We start from the raw sequence: 21249 nt of genomic DNA, 5'->3' as shown, positions 1-21249 counted from the left end.
ACAGGGAGGGCCCTTCTCACCACCAGCCAAGCTAGATCTTGGTGCTTGTTTGAAAGTTCTGGTGATGAGGCATTCTGCCAGACGACTCTGACAGTCTGCTCAGGGAACCATCCAACGTCCTCCACAGTCTCCTTTTCCCTGAGGGCCTCGAGGACATTACGTGCTGACCACTGCTTCATTGCCTTGTGGTCAAAGGTGTTTTTCTTCAAAGATTTTCCACGAAGGACAGGTGGTACGCCACGGTCCAACTACTTGGAGCGTTCCGCACAATGAGGCCAGGCCCATCCTTCGTAACACCGGGGACAGGTAGAACCTCAGTATGTAGTGGCACTTGGTGTTTCCATACCGGGGGTCCACGCACAGCTTGATGCAGCTGAACACAAAGGTGGCCAACAGGATGATGGAGGCGTTGGGTACGTTCCTCCCTCCCTTCTCCAGAGGTTTGTACATGGTGTCCCTTCGGACACGGTCCATCTTGGATCTCCAGATAAATTTGAAGATGGCCCGGGTGACTGCTGTGGCGTAGGGTCGGGTTATGGCCAGACCTGCGCCACGTGCAGTAACACTGAGAGTACCTCACACCTGATGACCAGGGTTTTGCCCGCAATGGAGAGGGAGCATTGCTCCCACCAGCCCAGTTTCTGTCTTACCTTGGCTATGCGCTCCTCCCAGTTTTTGGTGCACGCCCCAGCCACTCCGAACCATATCCCCAGCACTTTCAGGTAATCTGACCTGACAGTGAAGGGGACAAAGGACCGGTCGGCTCAGTTCCCAAAGAACATGGCCTCGCTCTTGCCACGGTTTACCTTGGCTCCCGAGGCCAGTTCAAACTGGTCGCAGGCATTCGCCCGAGGTTTCCTAGGCGAAAGGGATAGATCCCAAAGCCTCAGGTACCTTGGGAATCTGCACATTAGAGTTAGGCTAGCTGTCTCGTTTTAATATGAAGATTTGCTAAAAAGTGATCCCGCCCATTGTGGACGGGATTCCCCTTGTAACGTCTCGTGAGATTGCATTGAATCTCGTGGGCATTGAATTTCGTGAGGCATTGTGAGCTGGGTAGATCCTGGGAGCGGGTTCTCCCGGCTTTCAATGGCCGTGCTGCGCCGCAGGATCATGCCCTTTAGCTTCGCTGATAACTCTCTTTTGTGGCACTTTGTCAATTGCCTTTTGGAAGTCCATGTACACCACATCAACTGTGTTAATCTATTCAAGCCTTTCTGATACACCATCAAAAATATCAATCAAGTTAGTTGAACACATTTAATCTTCAACAAATTCATGCTGGCTTTCCTTTATTAATCCAAATGACTGTTAAATGTGTCCTGAACTAGGGTTTCCAAATGGCATCCTACCACCAAGGTGGGCCTACCCTTAAACCTTTTAATTTTAGATCATGGGTGCAACATTTGCAATTCTCCAATCCTCTGGCGTCACTCCTGTATCCCGAGGATTGGAAGATTATGGCCAATGCCTTCACAATTTCCACCTTTACTTCACTCAATATCCTTGGATGCAGTCCTTGTAAAGCTCAGTCATATTTTATTTACTAGTGCTCGTGTGCAGCGCCTTGGGGATGTTTTATCACATTAAAGGCACTATATAAATACCAGGGCTGCAAAATGTGGTTCTGTAGCACCAGTAATTTTGGAACTCAGAGTGGTGGTTTTATCAGCAAAATTAGATCCATGGCATTCTTGCACATATCCAGTGTGATACATACGAAATACCAAGTTGATAAGTACGACAGGACGTATGTGAGACAGAAATGTGCAGAGTATGCAAATTATGATGTTAGTCAGCAACTAACACTGATTTGACAACAGATGTGTCATTTTGGACCTGCTACTCTTATTACTGCCCTCTTTTAAACACACATAGCTGAACACGTGTTCAGCAACGTGAGGGATATCCTCACCAATGTAATTCAAATACCATTAACATCTTGCATATCGGTTGCTGCAGCCTCTGTTTGAGTTTCTGGAAGTGCTAAGTGTTTGGAGAGTTGGTAAAAGTCTGTAGGGATGGCGCTGTGCATGGGGCAGGTATTAGTTGTGATTGCAAGGGCTCTGAGCACACTACTTTCTCCAGTCACAGGGCTATAGTAGCAGTCTCATTGAGCTGCAGCATGAGAGGAAGACAGTGCAGAGGCAACAACTAAGAATACAAGCTGTGAGGGAGGAGGAAGGGAAAGAAGGGTAATCAGCAGGAGGCCATACACACCCGTGATCCTCCCACAGGCCTTTTCCTACCTCTAAATAAGTCTGGATGAGGTGTCTGCATTTGACCAAGGATTCGGCCAAAGAACTCTGCTATTTCTTGGGAACTAGACCTGAAGCCCTCAAGCAGGGTGAAGGAAATGTTGTCTGTGACTGTACAGGTGACCGTCACCCTCAGTTTGTCAACGTCCAGATCCTTCCACGCTGAAAAAAATGGCACAGTTAACACCTAGTTCACCTTCCAATGCTGCATGGGAGAGATGACAGACCTTCTGTCTACCAGTAGACGGGACTTCATTGTGTTTTCTCTAAACGGAGAGAAGCAGAAGGAGCACACATCTGGCTTTGTGGGCACTACAGTCTGAATTTTCATCATCGGGGTATGTAGTGGGAGTTGGAAAAATTCCTGAATTGGCCCAAGTGTGAAAAATTGCCTGAAAAGATGGGATTTCCTTTTGGGGGTGCGAGCTGGGCAGTAATCAGAACAGCTGGTCTGGAAATCAGTTTGATGGAGGTCCCAGGTGCCAAGGTAGGCAGTTTAAAACACAATCCTCAGAGATGTGGAACGTTGTTCCTGTTAAAATGAAAGCCCTCACACCACCTCATCGCCACACACCCCATCCATTTCACCTCATGCCCCCAAACACCCCCTATGGCCCATATGCCAAGCTATGGTACCGCTTTCAGTCCAGCGCTACTTGGCCGTCTCTTGGCCAACTGTTCGGTTACAAGTCTGTCACAATTTCTTACAACAAGCTTATGATATAATACTTAAATACTTTAAGGAATTCCCAACAACTCCTACGTCTCTTAACGAACTACCTATCACCATTTGACTGTTGGCTAGACCCTGTTCACAGGTTTGGAATTCGTCGGTCATTGAACACCACCCAGTCCCGGGATAAGTCTAGCAGTCCTTATTATGAGTAAATATACTCATCCGGTACTCTGATGATAACAGACAACACTGAATCCTTGCTGGCTATGCCAGACTGTTTGTGGGAATGAATCCGAAAAAATCACTCCATACTCAGGTCTGCTCCAATCGTCAAACAGTTTATTGTAGTTACACTAGCAGGGAGCGAGCCTCTGGGCGATCCAGATATTTCTCCACTAAACAAAGAAATTCATCAATATTTATACCATTCCAAACAGTTACTCAGCCCATCCCGGCTAGACACAGTCCAATCATAATGATTATAGATTACACATATTGACCTTTTCTGACCAATGAAATTGATTACTGGGCATCAGGGGTCTACATGATCAGCTCATGGACAGCAAGGGTTACTCATGGTCTTGTGACATCTTCTAGACCCCCTTATCTACCGTCCTTAGGTCTCAGGCATATGTAGCTACCTTACCTTAACCTTGTACAGGTTAAAAGATATCCAAAAGAGCATCTGCCCAAGGGGGGATGCTCGGGTGTGCCTTTGTATGTATCTGCATGAAAGATCCTATGTAAGGAATACTGTCAAGTTGGTTAGCTAGATTCCCATGTTCCCTGATGCCTGACAAACTAAATATATATATTTTATACGGAAATAAATGTGAGTTACATAATATTGATCACAGGTGCTTTTTTCCTAGGAGACCCACTTCAACAATACTTCCATGCCCATTCACCACCATACACTGTTTCGAAGCATTACCCTATAGCGCCAGTAGGATGTGAAAAAAATGTTTTTAAAAAAGTAATTTATTAATAACTTTCCGCTGTCTTAAAAAACTCGTGACAACACTGCAATAAAAGTATCACTCCTCCAGAATATTTTAAAAGTTTCTATACCTGAAACTGGAAGCACTTGAAATCTCTTAACCTTGTTTATATGTAGGGCGGCATGGTTGCGCAGTGGTTAGCATTGCTGCCTCAGGCAGCCAAGGACCCCAGTTCGATCCCAGCCCCAGGTCACTGTCCCTGTGGAGTTTGCACATTCTCCCCATGTCTGCGTGGGTCTCACCCCCACATCCCAAAAAGATGTACAGGGTAGGCAGATTGGCCACGCTAAATTGCTCCTCAGTTGGAAAAGAAAAAGAATTGGTTACTCTAAATAAAATAAAACATTGTGTATACGAACATCATGAAATTGACAGCAGAGAACGAGGGCTGTAAATCAAACAATGTTTTCTCTAGGGCTCAAGTGATCCAACAGCCTAATGGATTGAGATCCAAAAAGACGAGGTGTTGGACGTCTTGAAAAATATTAAGGTAGTTAAGTCCCCAGGGCCTGATGGGATCTACCCCAGAATACTGAAGGAGGCTAGAGAGGAAATTGCTGAGGCCTTGACAGAAATCTTTGGATCCTCACTGTCTTCAGGTGATGTCCCGGAGGACTGGAGAATAGCCAATGTTGTTCCTCTGTTTAAGAAGGGTAGCAAGGATAATCCAGGGAACTACAGGCCGGTGAGCCTTACGTCAGTGGTAGGGAAATTAATGGAGAGAATTCTTCGAGACAGGATCTACTCCCATTTGGAAGCAAATGGACGTATTAGTGAGAGGCAGCATGGTTTTGTGAAGGGGAGGTCGTGTCTCACTAACTTGATAGAGTTTTTCGAGGAGGTCACAAAGATGATTGATGCAGGTAGAGCAGTGGATGTTGTCTATATGGACTTCAGTAAGGCCTTTGACAAGGCCCCTCATGGTAGACTAGTACAAAAAGTGAAGTCACACAGAATCAGGGGTGAGCTGGCAAGGTGGATACAGAACTGGCTAGGTCATAAAAGGCAGAGAATAGCAATGGAAGGATGCTTTTCTAATTGGAGGGCTGTGACTAGTGGTGTTCCGCAGGGATCAGTGCTGGGACCTTTGTTGTTTGTAGTATATATAAATGATTTGGAGGAAAATGTAACTGGTCTGATTTGTAAGTTTGCAGACGACACAATGGTTGGTGGAATTGCGGATAGGGATGAGGACTGTCAGAGGATACAGCAGGATTTAGATTGTTTGGAGACTTGGGCGGAGAGATGGCAGATGGAATTTAATCCGGACAAATGTGAGGTAATGCATTTTGGAAGGTCTAATGCAGGTAGGGAATTTACAGTGAATGGTAGAACCCTCAAGAGTATTGAAAGTCAGAGAGATCTAGGTATACAGGTCCACAAGTCACTGAAAGGGGCAACACAGGTGGAGAAGGAAGTCAAGAAGGCATATGAGCTGGTTTAGCACACTGGGCTAAATCGCTGGCTTTTAAAGCAGACCAAGGCAGGCCAGCAGCACGGTTCCATTCCCGTACCAGCCACCCCGAACAGGTGCCGGAATGTGGCGACTAGGGGCTTTTCACAGTAACTTCATTGAAGCCTACTTGTGACAATAAGCGATTTTCATTTCATTTCATATGGCATGCTTGCCTTCATTGGCCGGAGCATTGAGTATAAGAATTGGCAAGTCATGTTGCAGTTGTATAGAACCTTAGTTAGGCAACACTTGGAGTATAGTGTTCAATTCTGGTCACCACACTACCAGAAGAATGTGGAGGCTTTAGAGAGGGTGCAGAAGAGATTTACCAGAATGTTGCCTGGTATGAAGGGCATTAGCTATGAGGAGCGGTTGAATAAACTTGGTTTGTTCTCACTGGAACGACGGAGGTTGAGGGGCGACCTGATAGAGGTCTACAAAATTATGAGGGGCATGGACAGAGTGGATAGTCAGAGGCTTTTCCCCAGGGTAGCGGGGTCAATTACTAGGGGGCATAGGTTTAAGGTACGAGGGGCAAGGTTTAGAGTAGATGTATGAGGCAGGTTTTTTTACACAGAGGGTAGTGGGTTCCTGGAACTCGCTGCCGGAGGAGGTGGTGGAAGCAGGGACTATAGTGACATTTAAGGGGCATCTTGACAAATACATGAATAGGATGGGAATAGAGGAATACGGACCCAGGGAGTGTAGAAGATTGTAGTTTAGTCGGGCAGCATTGTCGGCACGGGCTTGGCGAGCCGAAGGGCCTGTTCCTGTGCTGTACTTTTCTTTGTTCTTTGTTTTTTGTTCTTCCAAAGAAAACATTGCCACGACTCACTGGAAACCTGGTCTGACTCCACAGAAATTGCAGAGGATTAGGGCATGCCTTTTCCTACAACAGAGTCTGCCAGGTAGAGAATACTGGATGTGGACTTTAAAGACCCTTCTGAAATTGGAAACCCTGAGCAATGGGGCCGGGATTCCCAGAATCAGGGGCGGGATTCGCCGCAATGGGCGCAATGTCCGCCAACCGGCGCCAAAAACGGCGTGAATCAGTCCGGCATCGCGCCGCCCCAAAGGTGCGGAATTCTCCGCATCTTGGGGGGCCGAGCCCTCACCTTGAGGGGCTAGGTCCGAGCCGGACTGATTTGCTCCCCGCCAGCTGGCGGGAAAGGCCTTTGGTGCCCCACCAGCTGGCGCGGAAATGTCTTCGCCGGGCGGCGCATGCGCGGGAGCGTCAGCGGACGCTCACGGCATCCCCGCGCATGCGCAGTGAAGGGGGTCTCTTCCGCCTCCGCCATAGTGGAGACCGTGGCGAAGGCGGAAGGAAAAGAGTGCCCCCACGGCACAGGCCCGCCCGCGGGCCAGGCCACCGTGGGAGCACCCCCCGGGGCCAGATCGCCCCCCAGGACCGCGGAGCTCGCCCGCGCTGCCTTGTCCCGCCGTTCGAAAGGTGGCTCAATCTACGCCTGCTGGCGTGGGTTGACAGCGGCGGGACTTCGGCCCATTGCGGACCGGAGAATCGCCGGGGGATTTCCGCCGACCAGCGCGGCGCAATTCCCGCCCCTGCCGAATCTCCGGTGGCTGAGAATTCGGGACAAGGTGGGGGCTGGATTCACGCCAGCCCCCGGCAATTCTCCGACCCGGTGGGGGGTCGGAGAATCGCGCCCCAGGTCCCAGCCACCATTTCTAACAGACTTCCACATCATCGCGACTGGGTGAAAACTCAGACCTACATCCCAACTGTGAGCCATACCAAATCCATAAATTTTACCACCCACTCAGTATTCAATGGTTGTGTGCCATGCTTGGCACATCATGCCAATGAATACATGCTGTCCTGGAAATAGTCATGGTGTATTAATTCCATGCCAGTCTGCTGTTGCAACAATCTTTCAGCCATCAAGTCAAAACAGAGGTGGGCAACACGAGTTATCTGCTTTACACCAGGCTAATGACATCCCATTACAATTCGACCACATGTGGCCAGCATGCCACAATGAGGAACGTCATCAGGTAGAAGATGGAGTGTTGAAGCACTGGTTATGCTGTCTAGATTACTCTGGAGAAGCCCCCCACTCCTGACCAGAGTGGATATCATTTTGTGGTGGACAGTTACATACTTTCCAGCTTAGTCATCGTGATGGCACAACTATTGCCACCAGGGATATGGCAAGTACTTCAGAAGGAGATGTAAAGGGACAGGAGGAAATGAGCAGGCACTGAATAGGCTGCTTGTGAGCATGCGATTCATCTCTGGTTGTGAATAAAACTGCAAAGATTAATTGTTTGACAGTGCTGCACTTTTCCATCCCTCCATACTGGAAGATCAGAGTGTCCTTTATCCTAAAATAAAAACCACCAGTAAACAACCGGTCAATCATCTCAGCTCCAGGACATCACTGCAAGAATTCTTCAGGGTAGTGCCCTGAGCCCAACCATCATCAGCTGCTTCATCAATGACTTTCCTTCCATCATAAGGTCTGAAGAATCAACGTACTGGGGGTTATCATTGATCAGAAACTGAACTGGAATAGCCACATTAATACTGTGGCTACCAGGGCAGGTCAAAAGCTAGAAATCCTATGGCGAATAATTCACCTCCTGAGTCTCCAAAGTCTGTCAACCATCGATGAGGGACAAGTCAAGAGTGCAATGGAATACTCTCCACTTCCCTGGAGGAGTGCAGCTCCAACAACACTCATGAAGCTCAACACCATCCAGGACAAAGCAGCCCACTTGATTGCTCCTCCTCCCACAAACATTCAAACGCTCCACCACCGACGAACAGTGGCAGCCATGTGTACCATCCACAAGATGCACTGCAGAAACTCACCAAGGTTCCTTAGACAGCCACTTCCAAATCCTACCTAGAAGGACAAAAGCAACAGATACTTGGGAACCCCACCACCTGGAGGTTCCCTGCCAAGTCACTCACCATCCGACTTAGAAATATATCGCCGTTCCTTCGCTGTCGCTGGGACTAAATCCTGGAATGCCCTCCCTAACAGCACAGTGGGTGTATCTACACCTGAAGGACTAGAACATAGAACATAGAACATTACAGCGCAGTACAGGCCCTTCGGCCCTCATGTTGCGCCGACCTGTGAAATCACTCTAAAGGCCATCTACACTATTCCCTTATTGTCCGTCTGTCTATCCAATGACCATTTGAATGTCCTTAGTGTTGGCGAATCCACTACTGTTGCAGGCAGGGCATTCCACGGCCTTACTACTCTCTGAGTAAAGAACCTACCTCTGACATCTGTCCTATATCTATCACCCCTCAATTTAAAGCTATGTTCCCTCGTGCTAGACATCACCATCCGAGGAAAAAGGCTCTCACTGTCCACCCTATCCAATCCGCTGATCATCTTGTATGCCTCAATTAAGTCACCTCTTAACCTTCTTCTCTCTAACGAAAACAGCCTCAAGTCCCTCAGCCTTTCCTCATAAGATCTTCCCTCCATACCAGGCAACATTCTGGTAAATCTCCTCTGCACCCTTTCCAATGCTTCCACATCCTTCCTATAATGCGGCGACCAGAATTGCACACAATACTCCAAATGCGGCCGCACCAGAGTGTTGTCTAGCTGCAACATGACCTCATGGCTCCTAAACTCAATCCCTCTACCAATAAAAGCTAAAACATCGTACGCCTTCTTATCAACCCTCTCAACCTGGGTGGCAACTTTCAGGGATCTATGTACATGAACACCAAGATCTCTCTGCTCATCCACACTGCCAAGAATCTTACCATTAGCCCAGTACTCCGTCTTCCTGTTATTCCTTCCAAAATGAATCACCTCACACTTTTCTGCATTAAACTCTATTTGCCACCTGTCAGCCCAGCGCTGCAGCAAATCTATGTCCCTCTGTAACTTGTAACATCCTTCCGCACTGTCCACAACTCCACCGACTTTAGTGTCATCTGCACATTTACTCACCCATCCTTCTACGCCCTCCTCCAGGTCATTTATAAAAATGACAAACAGCAGTGGCCCCAAAACAGATCCTTGTGGTACACCACTAGTAACTGGACCCCAGTCTGAACATTTCCCATCAACCACCACCCTTTGTCTTCTTCCAGCTAGCCAATTTCTGATCCAAACTGCTTAATCACCCTGAATCCCATGCCTCCGTATTTTCTGCAGTAGCCTACCATGGGGAACCTTATAAAATGCTTTACTGAAATCCATATACACCACATCAACTGCTTTATCCTCATCTACCTGTTTGGTCACCTTCTCAAAGAACTCTATAAGGTTTGTGAGGCACGACCTATCCCTCACAAAACCGTGTTGACTATCTCGAATCAAATTATTCCTTTCCAGATGATTATACATACTATCTCTTATAAACCTTTCCAAGATTTTTCCCACAACAGAAGTAAGGCTCACTGGTCTATAGTTACCAGGGTTGTCTCTACTCCCCTTCTTGAACAAGGGGACAACATTTGCTATCCTCCAGTCTTCTAGCACTATTCCTGTAGACAAAGATGACTTAAAGATCAAGGCCAAAGTCTCAGTAATCTCCTCCCTAGCTTCCCAGAGAATCCTAGGATAAATCCCAACCGGCCCAGGTGACTTATCTATTTTCACACTTTCCAGAATTGCTAACACCTCCTCCTTATGAACCTCAAGCCCTTCTAGTCTAGTAGCCTGAATCTCAGTATTCTCCTCAACAACATTGTCTTTTTCCTGTGTGAATACTGACGAAAAATATTCATTTAGCACCTCTCCTATCTCCTCGGACTCCAAGCACAACTTCCCACTACTGTCCTTGACTGGCCCGACTCTTACCCTAGTCATTCTTTTCTTCCTGACATATCTATGGAAAGCTTTAGGGTTATCCTTGATCCTACCTGCCAAAGACTTCTCATGTCCCCTCCTGGCTCTTCTTAGCTCTCTCTTTAGGTCCTTCCTAGCTAACTTGTAACTCTCGAGCGCCCTAACTGAACCTTCATGTCTCATCTTTAAATAAGTCTCCTTCTTCCTCTTGACAAGTGTTTCGACTGCTTTAGTAAACCACGGTTCCCTCACTCGACCACTTCCTCCCTGCCTGACAGGTACATACATATCAAGGACACGCAGTAGCTGTTCCTTGAACAAGCTCCACATTTCCATTGTGCCCATACCCTGCAGTTTTCCTCTCCATCCGATGTATCCTAAGTCTTGCCTCATCGCATAATAATTGCCTTTCCCCCAGATATAACTCTTGCCCTGCGGTATATACCTATCCCTTTCCATCACTAAAGCAAACGTAATCGAATTGTGACGTAATCGAAGACTACAGCAGTTCAAGAAGGCAACTCAGCACCACCTTCTGAACAACTAGGGATGGGCAATAAATGCTGGCCTAACCAGCGACACCCACATCCAGTAAATGAATTTTAAAGAAAACATTTCATGCCAACATTCAAAAACAAAACATCCAAATACTCCATGAAATACTCAACTAATCACTCTTGTGCATTTCTTTAGTGCCTCCCTTGTATGACCCCTTGCCTATCCTAATGTTTCTACATGGTGCTCTAAAGTGACTGCTACATGAGTGATGGAAGGTGGATATTGCAAATGGCCTTGTAGCGCAGTCTTGAGCAGCCCTGGGCCTGGCTTTAGACTGTATTTCCTCAACATGGGTAGCAACAATCTGGGTGGACTGGCTGACAAGGCAGTAGCACGGGCACTGACAGAATGACAGTGCTGAAAGTATTAATGCTGTCATCCTGAGAAAGCACAGCATGTTTGTGCTCCCAAGATATCATTGCCACTCCCCTGAAGCAATACTAGTAATCTTCTTTATTTTATTAAGATACTTTATTATTTTATTAAGACCATAAGACATAGGAGCGGAAGTAAGGCCATTCAGCCCATTGAGTCCACTCCACCATTCAATCATGGCTGATTTCAACTCCATTTACCCGCTCTCTCTCCATAGCCCTTAATTCCTTGAGAAATCAAGAATTTATCAACTTCTGTCTTAAAGACACTCAACGTCCCAGCCTCCACCGCCCTCTGTGGCAATGAATTCCACAGACCCACCACTCTCTGGCTGAAGAAATTTCTCCACATCTCTGTTCTAATGTGACTCCCTTTTATTCTAAGGCTGTGCCCCGGGTCCTAGTCTCCCCTGGTAATGGAAACAACTTCCCTACGTCCACCCTATCCAAGCCATTAATTATCTTGTAAGTTTCTATTAGATCTCCCCTCAACCTCCTAAACTCCAATGAATATAATCCCAGGATCCTCAGACGTTCATCGTATGTTAGGCCTACCATTCCTGGGATCTTCCGTGTGAATCTCCGCTGGACCCGCTCCAGTGCCAGTATGTCCTTCCTGAGGTGTGGGGCCCAAAATTGCTCACAGTATTCTAAATGGCGCCTAACTAGTGCTTTATAAAGCTTCAGAAGTACATCCCTGCTTTTATATTCCAAGCCTCTTGAGATAAATGACAACATTGCATTTGCGTTCTTAATTACGGACTCAACCTGCAAGTTTACCTTTAGAGAATCCTGGACTAGGACTCCCAAGTCCCTTTGCATTTCAGCATTATGAATTTTGTCACCGTTTTCCAAAGTGCTAGACCTCGCACTTGCCCACGTTGAATTTCATCAGCCATTTCTTGGACCACTCTCCTAAACTGTCTAAATCTTTCTGCAGCCTCCCCACCTCCTCAATACTACCTGCCCCTCCACCTATCTTTGTATCATCGGCAAACTTAGCCAAAATGCCCCCAGTCCTGTCACCTAGATCGTTAATATATAAAGAGAACAGCTGTGGCCCCAACACTGAACCCTGCGGGACACCACTCGTCACCAGTTGCCATTCCGAAAAAGAACCTTTTATCCCAACTCTCTGCCTTCTGCCTGACAGCCAATCGTCAATCCATGTTAGTACCTTGCCTCAAATACCATGGGCCTTTATTTTACTCAGCAGTCTCCCGTGAGGCACCTTATCAAAGGCCTTTTGGAAGTCAAGATAGATAACATCCATTGGCTGTCTTTGGTCTAACCTATTTGTTATCTCTTCAAAGAACTCTTAACAGGTTTGTCAGGCACGACCTCCCCTTACTAAATCCATGCTGACTTGTCCTAATCCGACCCTGCACTTTCAAGAATTTAGAAATCTCATCCTTAACAATGGATTCTAGAATCTTGCCAACAACCGAGGTTAGGATAATTGGCCTATAATTTTCCATCTTTTTCCTTGTTCCCTTCTTGAACAAGGGGGTTACAACAGCGATTTTCCAATCCTCTGGGACTTTCCCTGACTCCAGTGACTTTTGAAAGATCATAACTAACGCCTCCACTATTTCTTCAGCTATCTCCTTTAGAACTCTAGGATGTAGCCCATCTGGGCCCGGAGATTTATCAATTTTTAGACCTCTTAGTTTCTCTAGCACTTTCTCCTTTGTGATGGCTACCATATTCAACTCTGCCCCCTGACTCTCGAATTGTTGGGATATTACTCATGTCTTCTACTGTGAAGACTGACGCAAAGTACCTATTTAGTTCCTCAGCTATTTCCTTGTCTCCCATCACTAGATTACCAGCGCCATTTTGGAGCGGCCCAATGTCTACTTTTGCCTCCTGTTTGTTTTAATGTATTTAAAGAAACTTTTACTATCATTCCTAATGTTACTGGCTAGCCTACCTTCATATTTGATCCTCTCTTTCCTTATTTCTCTCTTTGTTATCCTCTGTTTGTTTTTGTAGCCTTCCCAATCTTCTGACTTCCCACTACTCTTTGCCACATTATAGGCTTTCTCTTTTGCTTTGATGCATTCCCTGACTTCCTTTGTCAGCCATGGCTGCCTAATCCCCCCTCTGATAACCTTTCTTTTCTTTGGGATGAACCTCTGTACTGTGTCCTTAATTACTCCCAGAAACTCCTGCCATTGCTGTTCTACTGTCTTTCCCACTAGGCTCTGCTCCCAGTCGATTTTCGTCAGTTCCTCCCTCATGCCCCTGTAGTTACCTTTATTTAACTGTAACACCTTTACATCTGATTCTACCTTCTTTCTTTCAAATTGCAGACTGAATTCTACCATATTATGATCACTGCCTCCTAAGTGTTCCCTTACTTTAAGATCTTTTATCAAGTCTGGCTCATTACATAACACTAAGTCCAGAATGGCCTGTTCCCTCGTGGGCTCCATCACAAGCTGTTCCAAAAAGCCCTCCTGTAAACATTCAATGAATTCCTTTTCTTTGGGTCCACTGGCAACATTATTTACCCAGTCCACCTGCATAGTGAAGACCCCCATGATCACTGTGACCTTGCCTTTCTGACATGCCCTTTCTATTTCGTGGTGCATTTTGTGCCCCTGGTCCTGACCACTGTTAGGGGGCCTGTACATAACTCCCGTTATGGTTTTTATGCCTTTGTGGTTTCTCAACTTTACCCACACAGACTCCACATCATCTGACCCTATGTCGTTTAGTGCTATTGATTTAATTTCATTCCTAATTAACAAGGCAACTCCGTCCCCTCTGCCCACCTCTCTGTCTTTTCGATAGGTTGTGAATCCCTGGATGTTTAAATGCCAGTCCTGAACCCCCTGCAACCACGACTCTGTGATGCCTACCACATCATACCTGCCCGTCACAATCTGGGCCACAAGCTCATCTACCTTGTTCCGTACACTGCACGCATTTAAATATAGCACCTTTAATTTTCTATTGACCGTCCCTTTTTGTTTTCTTAGTGTGGTGGACCTTGGTTTACTGAGCCTTTCCATACACTGTGTCATATTTTGTGAGATGGGGACTATCGTAACCTCTCCTGAGTTCTGTCTTTTTGTGCTTTTTTGTATTCCTAAGCAGCTACGCTTCCCACTGATTACTTCACCTCTTGGTTTCCTGACTTTCCCTTCCCCCCCAATCTCTAGTTTAAAGTCCTATTGACCACCCTATTTACTCTTTTCGCCAGAACACTGGTCCCAGCTCGGTTCAGGTGGAGACCATCCCAATGGTATAGGTCCCCCCTGACCCAAAACTGATGCCAGTGTCCCATGAAAAGGAACCCCTCTTTCCCACACCACTCTTTCAGCCACGTGTTAACTTCCCTTATTCTTGCCTCCCTATGCCAATTTGCACGTGGCTCGGGCAGTAATCCGGAGATTATGACTCTTGAGGACCTGTTTTTTAATTTGGATCCTAGCTTTTTATAATCTCTGAACAAGTCCTCTTTCCTAGACTTGCCTATGTTGTTGGTACCGACATGGACCACAACAACTGGATCCTCCCCCTCCCTCTCCAGTATCCTTTCAAGCCGGTCAGAGATGTCCCGCACCCTAGCACCGGGCAGGCAACATACCATGCGGGACTCTTTATCCTGCTCACAAAGGATACTATCTATCCCCCTGATAATAGAATCCCCTACAACTACAACTTGCCTATTTACTCCCTCCCCTTGAATGGCCTGCTGACCCATGGTGCATTGGTCAGCTAACTCATCCTTCCTGCAGCCCTGTTCGCCATTCACACAGGGAGCAAGTGCCTCGTACCTGTTGGACAGGGTCAAGGGCTGAGACTCCTGAGTTCATGACTGCTGGTTCCCTTTACCTGCCTGACTTGCAGTCACACCGTGCTGTCCCTGGCCACTGGCAGGATTTAAACTACTTACTCTGACAGGTGTGACTGCCTCCTGAAACACAGTGTCCAGGTAAGTCTCCCCCTCCCGGATGTGCCTCAGTGTTTGAAGCTCAGACTCCAGCTCATCAACTCTGAGCCTGAGCTCTTCGAGCAGCCAACACTTACTGCAGATGTGGTCGCTGCAGCTCGCAATGGGATCTGCCAGCTCCCACATCAAGCAGCTCAAGCACATCACCTGACCAGCCATCTCTAATTAATTAATTAGTTTAATTTAAGTTAGCGAGTTTAGCTGTGTTTTTTTTAAATGTGGGGCAGATTTGCTATCAACCAATCAGATCACAGCTTCCCTCTGACATCTCTGAAAATAAAAGTGGAAAACAGGAAGTTACCGTTAGGTTTCTATACTCACACAGAGACTGCTCCTCCTCCGAACGGCCCCCGAAACGTTCCTGGTTACCTCACTGCACCAAATTACCTAGTTTCAAATTCCCACTCTGGATGTGTCTTACTCACTCAGGCTGTGTCTCTTTGACCTGCGCAATGCTTCTGGCGGGTATATTGCTAGACTGTGAGACCCTGCAAGCTCTCTTGAGCACTGGTATCTGCAGCCATGATGACAGCAGTCTGACCCTGTGTGGCACCAAGCTGGACTTGTATGGCAATAAACTTAGATTTCATTATCTCGGTCTGAGTTTCCACTGTCAGATCAGCCATTGGACTTTGGAACATGGTTGGGTCAACATGTGTTCTCATGGAGTTTGTCGCTACTTCCACTGGAAAGAATGGGCTTCAAAATCTATGAAAAACCCAGGCAAAGTTGGAGTCATACTCCTGCTTACATCTTGACAACGGGTGGCAGTTTCCTGGTAGGTCTGCCAGTGTATCAAGCATTTCTTTCGACTGGCCCATTAGAATTTTTGGATGAAGCATGACTTGAGAACCTGGACAATCAGCAAGAATAGTGTCGTCCTCAGTGGACTTAGCCCTGCCACTGGCCCCTGCCTCAATGGTGTTAAGCACGGTCTCCTCCATGGGGATGAACACACGCAGCCTTCTCACACCCCCTGCGCTTCCCATCCTACCAGTGAGCTGCTGCATATTAGGTGCCTCTGGAAGAGAGTAGGAAGTGTATCTGTGAGTGTGGTGCAAAGTGTTTGGATATTGTGAATGCCACAGTTGACTAGGTGGCAGAAGGTACAAGTTGTGGGATGTGACTGTGCAGCTACAATCACATGGAATTCTCAGACTGTGCTGCATCTCCATCTGTGCTTTGATGTAATTTTTGAGTTCATCTTTCTGGTTGGCTAGCACTTAACCTGTGGATTTCTGCTATTTTTACAGTGTGGTTCTCTCTACCCCCACATCTTTTTGTCTTTTTGCTGCTGGATGTTCATATTGTTTTTAACAGAGTGCAATTTTCCACCCTTCCTTCTTTTACACAATCAGTTTATACCCATAACACATTTCGGCTACATTATTTCAAATTCTAAACACTGCACAGTTACATTATTTGAGTTTAGTTGTACCACTTTAAAGTTAATTCTATAGCTCATTAAGTCGGAATGACAGTCAATTTGGGACAATGTTTTGGTGAAACTGCATTGTTTTTAAAATTCATTTAGATCTAAAGATTACATGGTATAGTAAGCAGAAGGAGATCAAACAGTCACGATTCTTCAAGATGGTTCAGTTTGAAGATACCTACCAGCTGGAAGTAGCTGAAGCATACCCGGAGGATGAAGGAATGTATAAATGCGTGGCATCCAACTCTGCTGGAGAAGTGTCATGTACCGCTAACTTAAAACTAGAAGGTAAATTAATGCTACACATTATATTACTTTTACAGTTCTGTTTTCCTGGTATGGATTTTGAAGCATATTCCTGCCTGTTGTTTTCATCGTTTGGTAATCTTTGAATTGCCTAGTCAGCACAATTGGACTAGCAAGCATCTTCACTTCTTGTGAAAGCATGGGCATTTTGTGCTTGTATTGCTGAACACCATTCCACCGCATCTTTCAACCTGCCATTTTTTGAAGCATTTTCATCAGTTATAGACTCATCAAGCAAGTCTACATTTGTTTCCAAACCGGTAATACCTCATGGCTAGTTCTTTCATCCGCCTCTGAGGTAAACAACAGAGGCCAGCTGCTGTGCACTGTGGAATTCCACTATAACATGATTACACTTTCTTACTAAATAAGTTTCTTTTGTTAAACAACTTAATATGTCACAACTGTAAATTTATTCAGCAATAAAGTGTTGTATTTAATCAGTTTGTTTGGATTTTCTTGTTAAAGTTAGGTCTCCTCTTGCAGTGGCTTCAGCTTTATGATTTTTCCAATAAACTACAAAGTAAGATCAAAGTTTTCATGAAGTACACCTAAATACCTCAATCATACAAAGACGCACTCATTTTCAAGTGGAAAGTATGTGCCTTGACTTTTCATTTATAATGCCAGTCATACGGTACCTGATTTCCTTTCCAGGATGTAGAAAGATTGATTACATCTAAGATTCAATATCTTTCTTATATCTACATTTGGTTCTTCTGAAGAAGCAACATGAGCCCAATTGCCTACCCTTAGTGAGTGCAGTTTAAGTAGACAAGTGCACTTTGGGGCAGCAAGTATATTTTATGCATTAATTTCTGTTGGACACAAACCAAAGATCTAAGGATTGCATAATGGGCGGTTAATAAAGTCAAGAAAAGTCCTGATACTTCATTTTGATAATTATAAGAACAAAACCACACTTATTACTGATGCAATGATAAAATTAGGATAAGTGTTAACTGATTTAGCAATTTCAGCAAAGTACAGCTCATGTTTGGCAATATATATATATGCAAAGCAAACACAAACTGTTCTGGCAAAAAATTTTGTACTGCTACACTTCGAGTAATTGAATGTCAAATAATTCACCCTCTGACTAGACATCTACCATTTGCTGTCGCTCTTCCAACAGTATTTTTTTTTTCTCATCTTTGATTTCACATTTCATGTCACTTATGTTTCTAAAATCTGATCACTTTAACACCAATTTAGAACTCTTTCATCTTCATCTCGAATATTTGCAAGAGAAGAACTAAATCTTCATTTTTTTCAACGAATGACATTTTCCCCCATGGAATCTTGCAGATTTTATTGAGGAAAAGGAAGTGGGAGTTTTCCTCAATCAAGTGAATTGCACTTCTTTAGCATGTCGCTAGCATGCTGGGTTGCCCTTTGGACAACATGAGCTATTGCTTTTATTATTTTGTCAGTCATGATTTAATATCATGATTAATACTTTGTCTTTTGTTACTCAGATTACAAAGTGCAAAGCATAGATAGTCAGAGCATAACAACTTCTGGAAAAGCTGTAGAGGAATCCATCGCTTCAAAGACTTTTGAAGTAGCAGAAATGCATGTGGAGTCCCCTGTGATCTTAAAGCATACAAAGAAGTTTGCCAAGGAAATCAGTTTGCAGCAAGAACATACATACAATGTTCAGATGTTTGAAAGTATTTCCATGAGTTCATCGAGCAAGACAGTTTCCTCTGAAAGTTGGGAAGAATGCCAAAAACATGCCAAGACGGAAACAGTTAGAAGCGGCTGTCAAAGTTTGCCGAAAATCCTGCAAGATATGAACAATGTCACAGTTTTGTTAGGTGAAACTACATCTCTAAAATGTCAAATTCTAGCGTTCCCAAAACCAGAAATAAAATGGTGCAGAGAAGACCAAGAACTTGTGGAAGTTAAGAGAATAAAAATTGTTACTTTAACAGAAAATGAAGTTTTGACATCGTCTGAATTAATTATACAACATGTCCAAGAAGAAGATTCAGGAATTTATAGGTGTAAAGCTATAAATCCTTTAGGTGACGTTAAATGCGAAGCTGAAATAACAGTCATTGCAGCCAAACCTGCCCTTGAGGTTCCCATGATTCTCCTTGAACTTAGTGATCTAAGAGTGAAGACTGGTCAGATGGCACAGTTCATCTGTTCCTTTAGTGGGGAATCTTTTACAGAGGTCAAATGGAGTCACAGAAGCAGAAGACTGGAAGAATCAGGAAGACTGAAGATTTCTCAGAATGGAAATGTTATGTCTCTCACTATCCTAAATGTGCACTCAGAAGATCAGGGTCAGTACAGCTGTACTGCAAGAAATGAAGGTGGTGAAATGAAGACGACTGCTGTACTAATAGTAGAAGGTGGTTGTTTATTATTTTATTTACAAACAGCATCCTGATCCATCCACTTCATTGTTTCCTTTCAAAAATAAGTTTCGTACCTTTTTAAGAAGATCCTAAATGTACTTATTAATCGTAAAATGTTCAGTTTAAAATGTTTAGCTAGTGATTTATACAAACCTTAACACTAGACATTTCATCACACCAGCCTGCATGAATTATTGCAAACATTGCGTCTTGCTGTTATAAATTTTTCACGTATTTACTTTGCTGAAATTACTAAAACAGTTAACATTTATCCTAATTTTATTCTTGCATAGCTGAAGAATCAAAACCCAAAACGGGTGCAAACATTACCACTGATAGCAGTTCAGATAGCACTAAAACTGAACAAAGGCCACATATCACATCTGATAGCAAACCAGAAGTACTAAAGAAACCATCAAGTCCACCACCACCTTCAACCAAAACGCCAACTGGAAAAGTGAAGCCACAAAGCCGAAACTATTATCCTGATGTAGTGCCCTTTGACGAATTGATAGACACTGGAGCCATAGCACCGATGTTCTTAGAAAAATTGCCTCCAGAAATCATCGTACAAGTTGGAGAAGATATTTTGCTGTTTTGCATTGTAAAAGGTGTCCCATCACCTTGTGTACTTTGGCTGTGCAACCAACGCATAGTTGAAGAATCGTCATTCTGTTTCATTAAACATGATGGCTTGCTATGCAGTTTAAAAATACAAAAAGTCTGCCAAAGTCACAGTGGCACTTATTCATGCAAAGCGGTTAACTCTGCTGGAGAAACAGCGTGCAACACTCTACTCAGAGTGACAGGTTGGCAATTGCATGCTTTGGTCCTTCACAATGTGACTCTATCATGCATCTCAGCACACCCTATGGAAAGATTATTTGCAGAACGTCATCTTGCTGACCGTGGATTATTGCATTCATTTTTCCTGAAATCAGATTAGGCATGTTAAGGCATGTTTGATGTTGTGATGCAGAACAAATCAGAGAATGAGTTATTTAAATACAAAATCCTGGGTTGTCTGAATTAGCTTTGTGATTCAGTCAACCAATTGCTTGGTAGCATTCTGGAAATCACAATTAGCGAATACATTTAATTGTTTTTGCATGTATATTTTGTATGTCTTTGCATATTCCACGTATTTCTAGTTTTATTTTCCTTTTTGCATATTTTATTTTTATGAATGGGAAAAATAGGGCAACGTTCATACAATTGTATTCAGTATTATTCATTTTCTTGCAGCTGTAAAAGAAAAGATTCAAGACAAGATTGAAAAGCAGATTGAAATGGAAGTGAGAGGTAATACTTTTATAATTATTTGATTAAAATGTCATTAATTTTGTAGTTAATGGTAGGTTCCAACTATTGATATGAACTTTGGTATTTTGCCATCTTGATAAGTTGTGCTGTATTACGAAGTGTCAAAAATCACATTGTGTGTGCCAATCTGACTTGTCATCATTCTCATTTCAACTAAACAAAAGTCCTTTAACATCAATATTTACTTTACAGGAAACTTTACTTTTTAACCAGTATCAGTTCCTCAGATTTCAGCTGAATTTCAATTTGGATTTTTCAATGTCATAACTGATACACTGCAAAAGGGATATGCAGAGATGCATGTTGTATTCTATTATGAAGTGTATAATAAGTGTTTAAATGAGCTCTCAGCTATTTGGCGGTAATGATTGAATGTTGAAATATATTTTTTATTTGATGAGTACTTGAATCAGTACTGTTGTTCATCTCATTTACTTCTGATTTTCCAATAAACATTTTTGATAAGAATTACACTTGGTAATTAAAGAAATTGCAGGCAATATTTTGTTAAAGGAAATTTGACCAGGGTCTTTTCGATTTTGTATTTATTTTCTTCCATTTTTATGACATCAACCTATCTTCATGTATTTATGCTGCCTTGCAGATAGCAGTTATGTGTTTATGTACGCTGACATTTTTTTTGCATAATGTTGTGAATCTAACAACTATATTAGTTCGAATAAACGCCTTCTCATGCAAATTAGAAGGATTATAGTTATGGATCAATTTACCTCCAACTATT

The 21249-nt window shown here is 44.2% G+C and overlaps 1 protein-coding gene across 1 annotated transcript in view; it reads left to right on the top strand.

The window, feature by feature from the left end:
* ttn.2 (titin, tandem duplicate 2) overlaps positions 1-21249 on the top strand; it is a 415239-nt gene that overhangs the window by 71434 nt on the left and 322556 nt on the right. The window contains exons 38-40 of the mRNA XM_072477296.1: positions 16609-16797; positions 18294-19178; positions 20430-20486. Coding sequence (XP_072333397.1) covers positions 16609-16797; positions 18294-19178; positions 20430-20486 — 1131 coding nt within the window. The remainder of the gene's footprint in view (positions 1-16608; positions 16798-18293; positions 19179-20429; positions 20487-21249) is intronic.

Source organism: Scyliorhinus torazame, chromosome 2 (assembly GCF_047496885.1).
Source record: "Scyliorhinus torazame isolate Kashiwa2021f chromosome 2, sScyTor2.1, whole genome shotgun sequence".
NCBI classification, from domain to species: domain Eukaryota; kingdom Metazoa; phylum Chordata; class Chondrichthyes; order Carcharhiniformes; family Scyliorhinidae; genus Scyliorhinus; species Scyliorhinus torazame.
The sequence above is the reverse complement of the archived record's forward strand: the minus strand, read 5'-3'. Positions and strand labels throughout refer to the sequence as shown.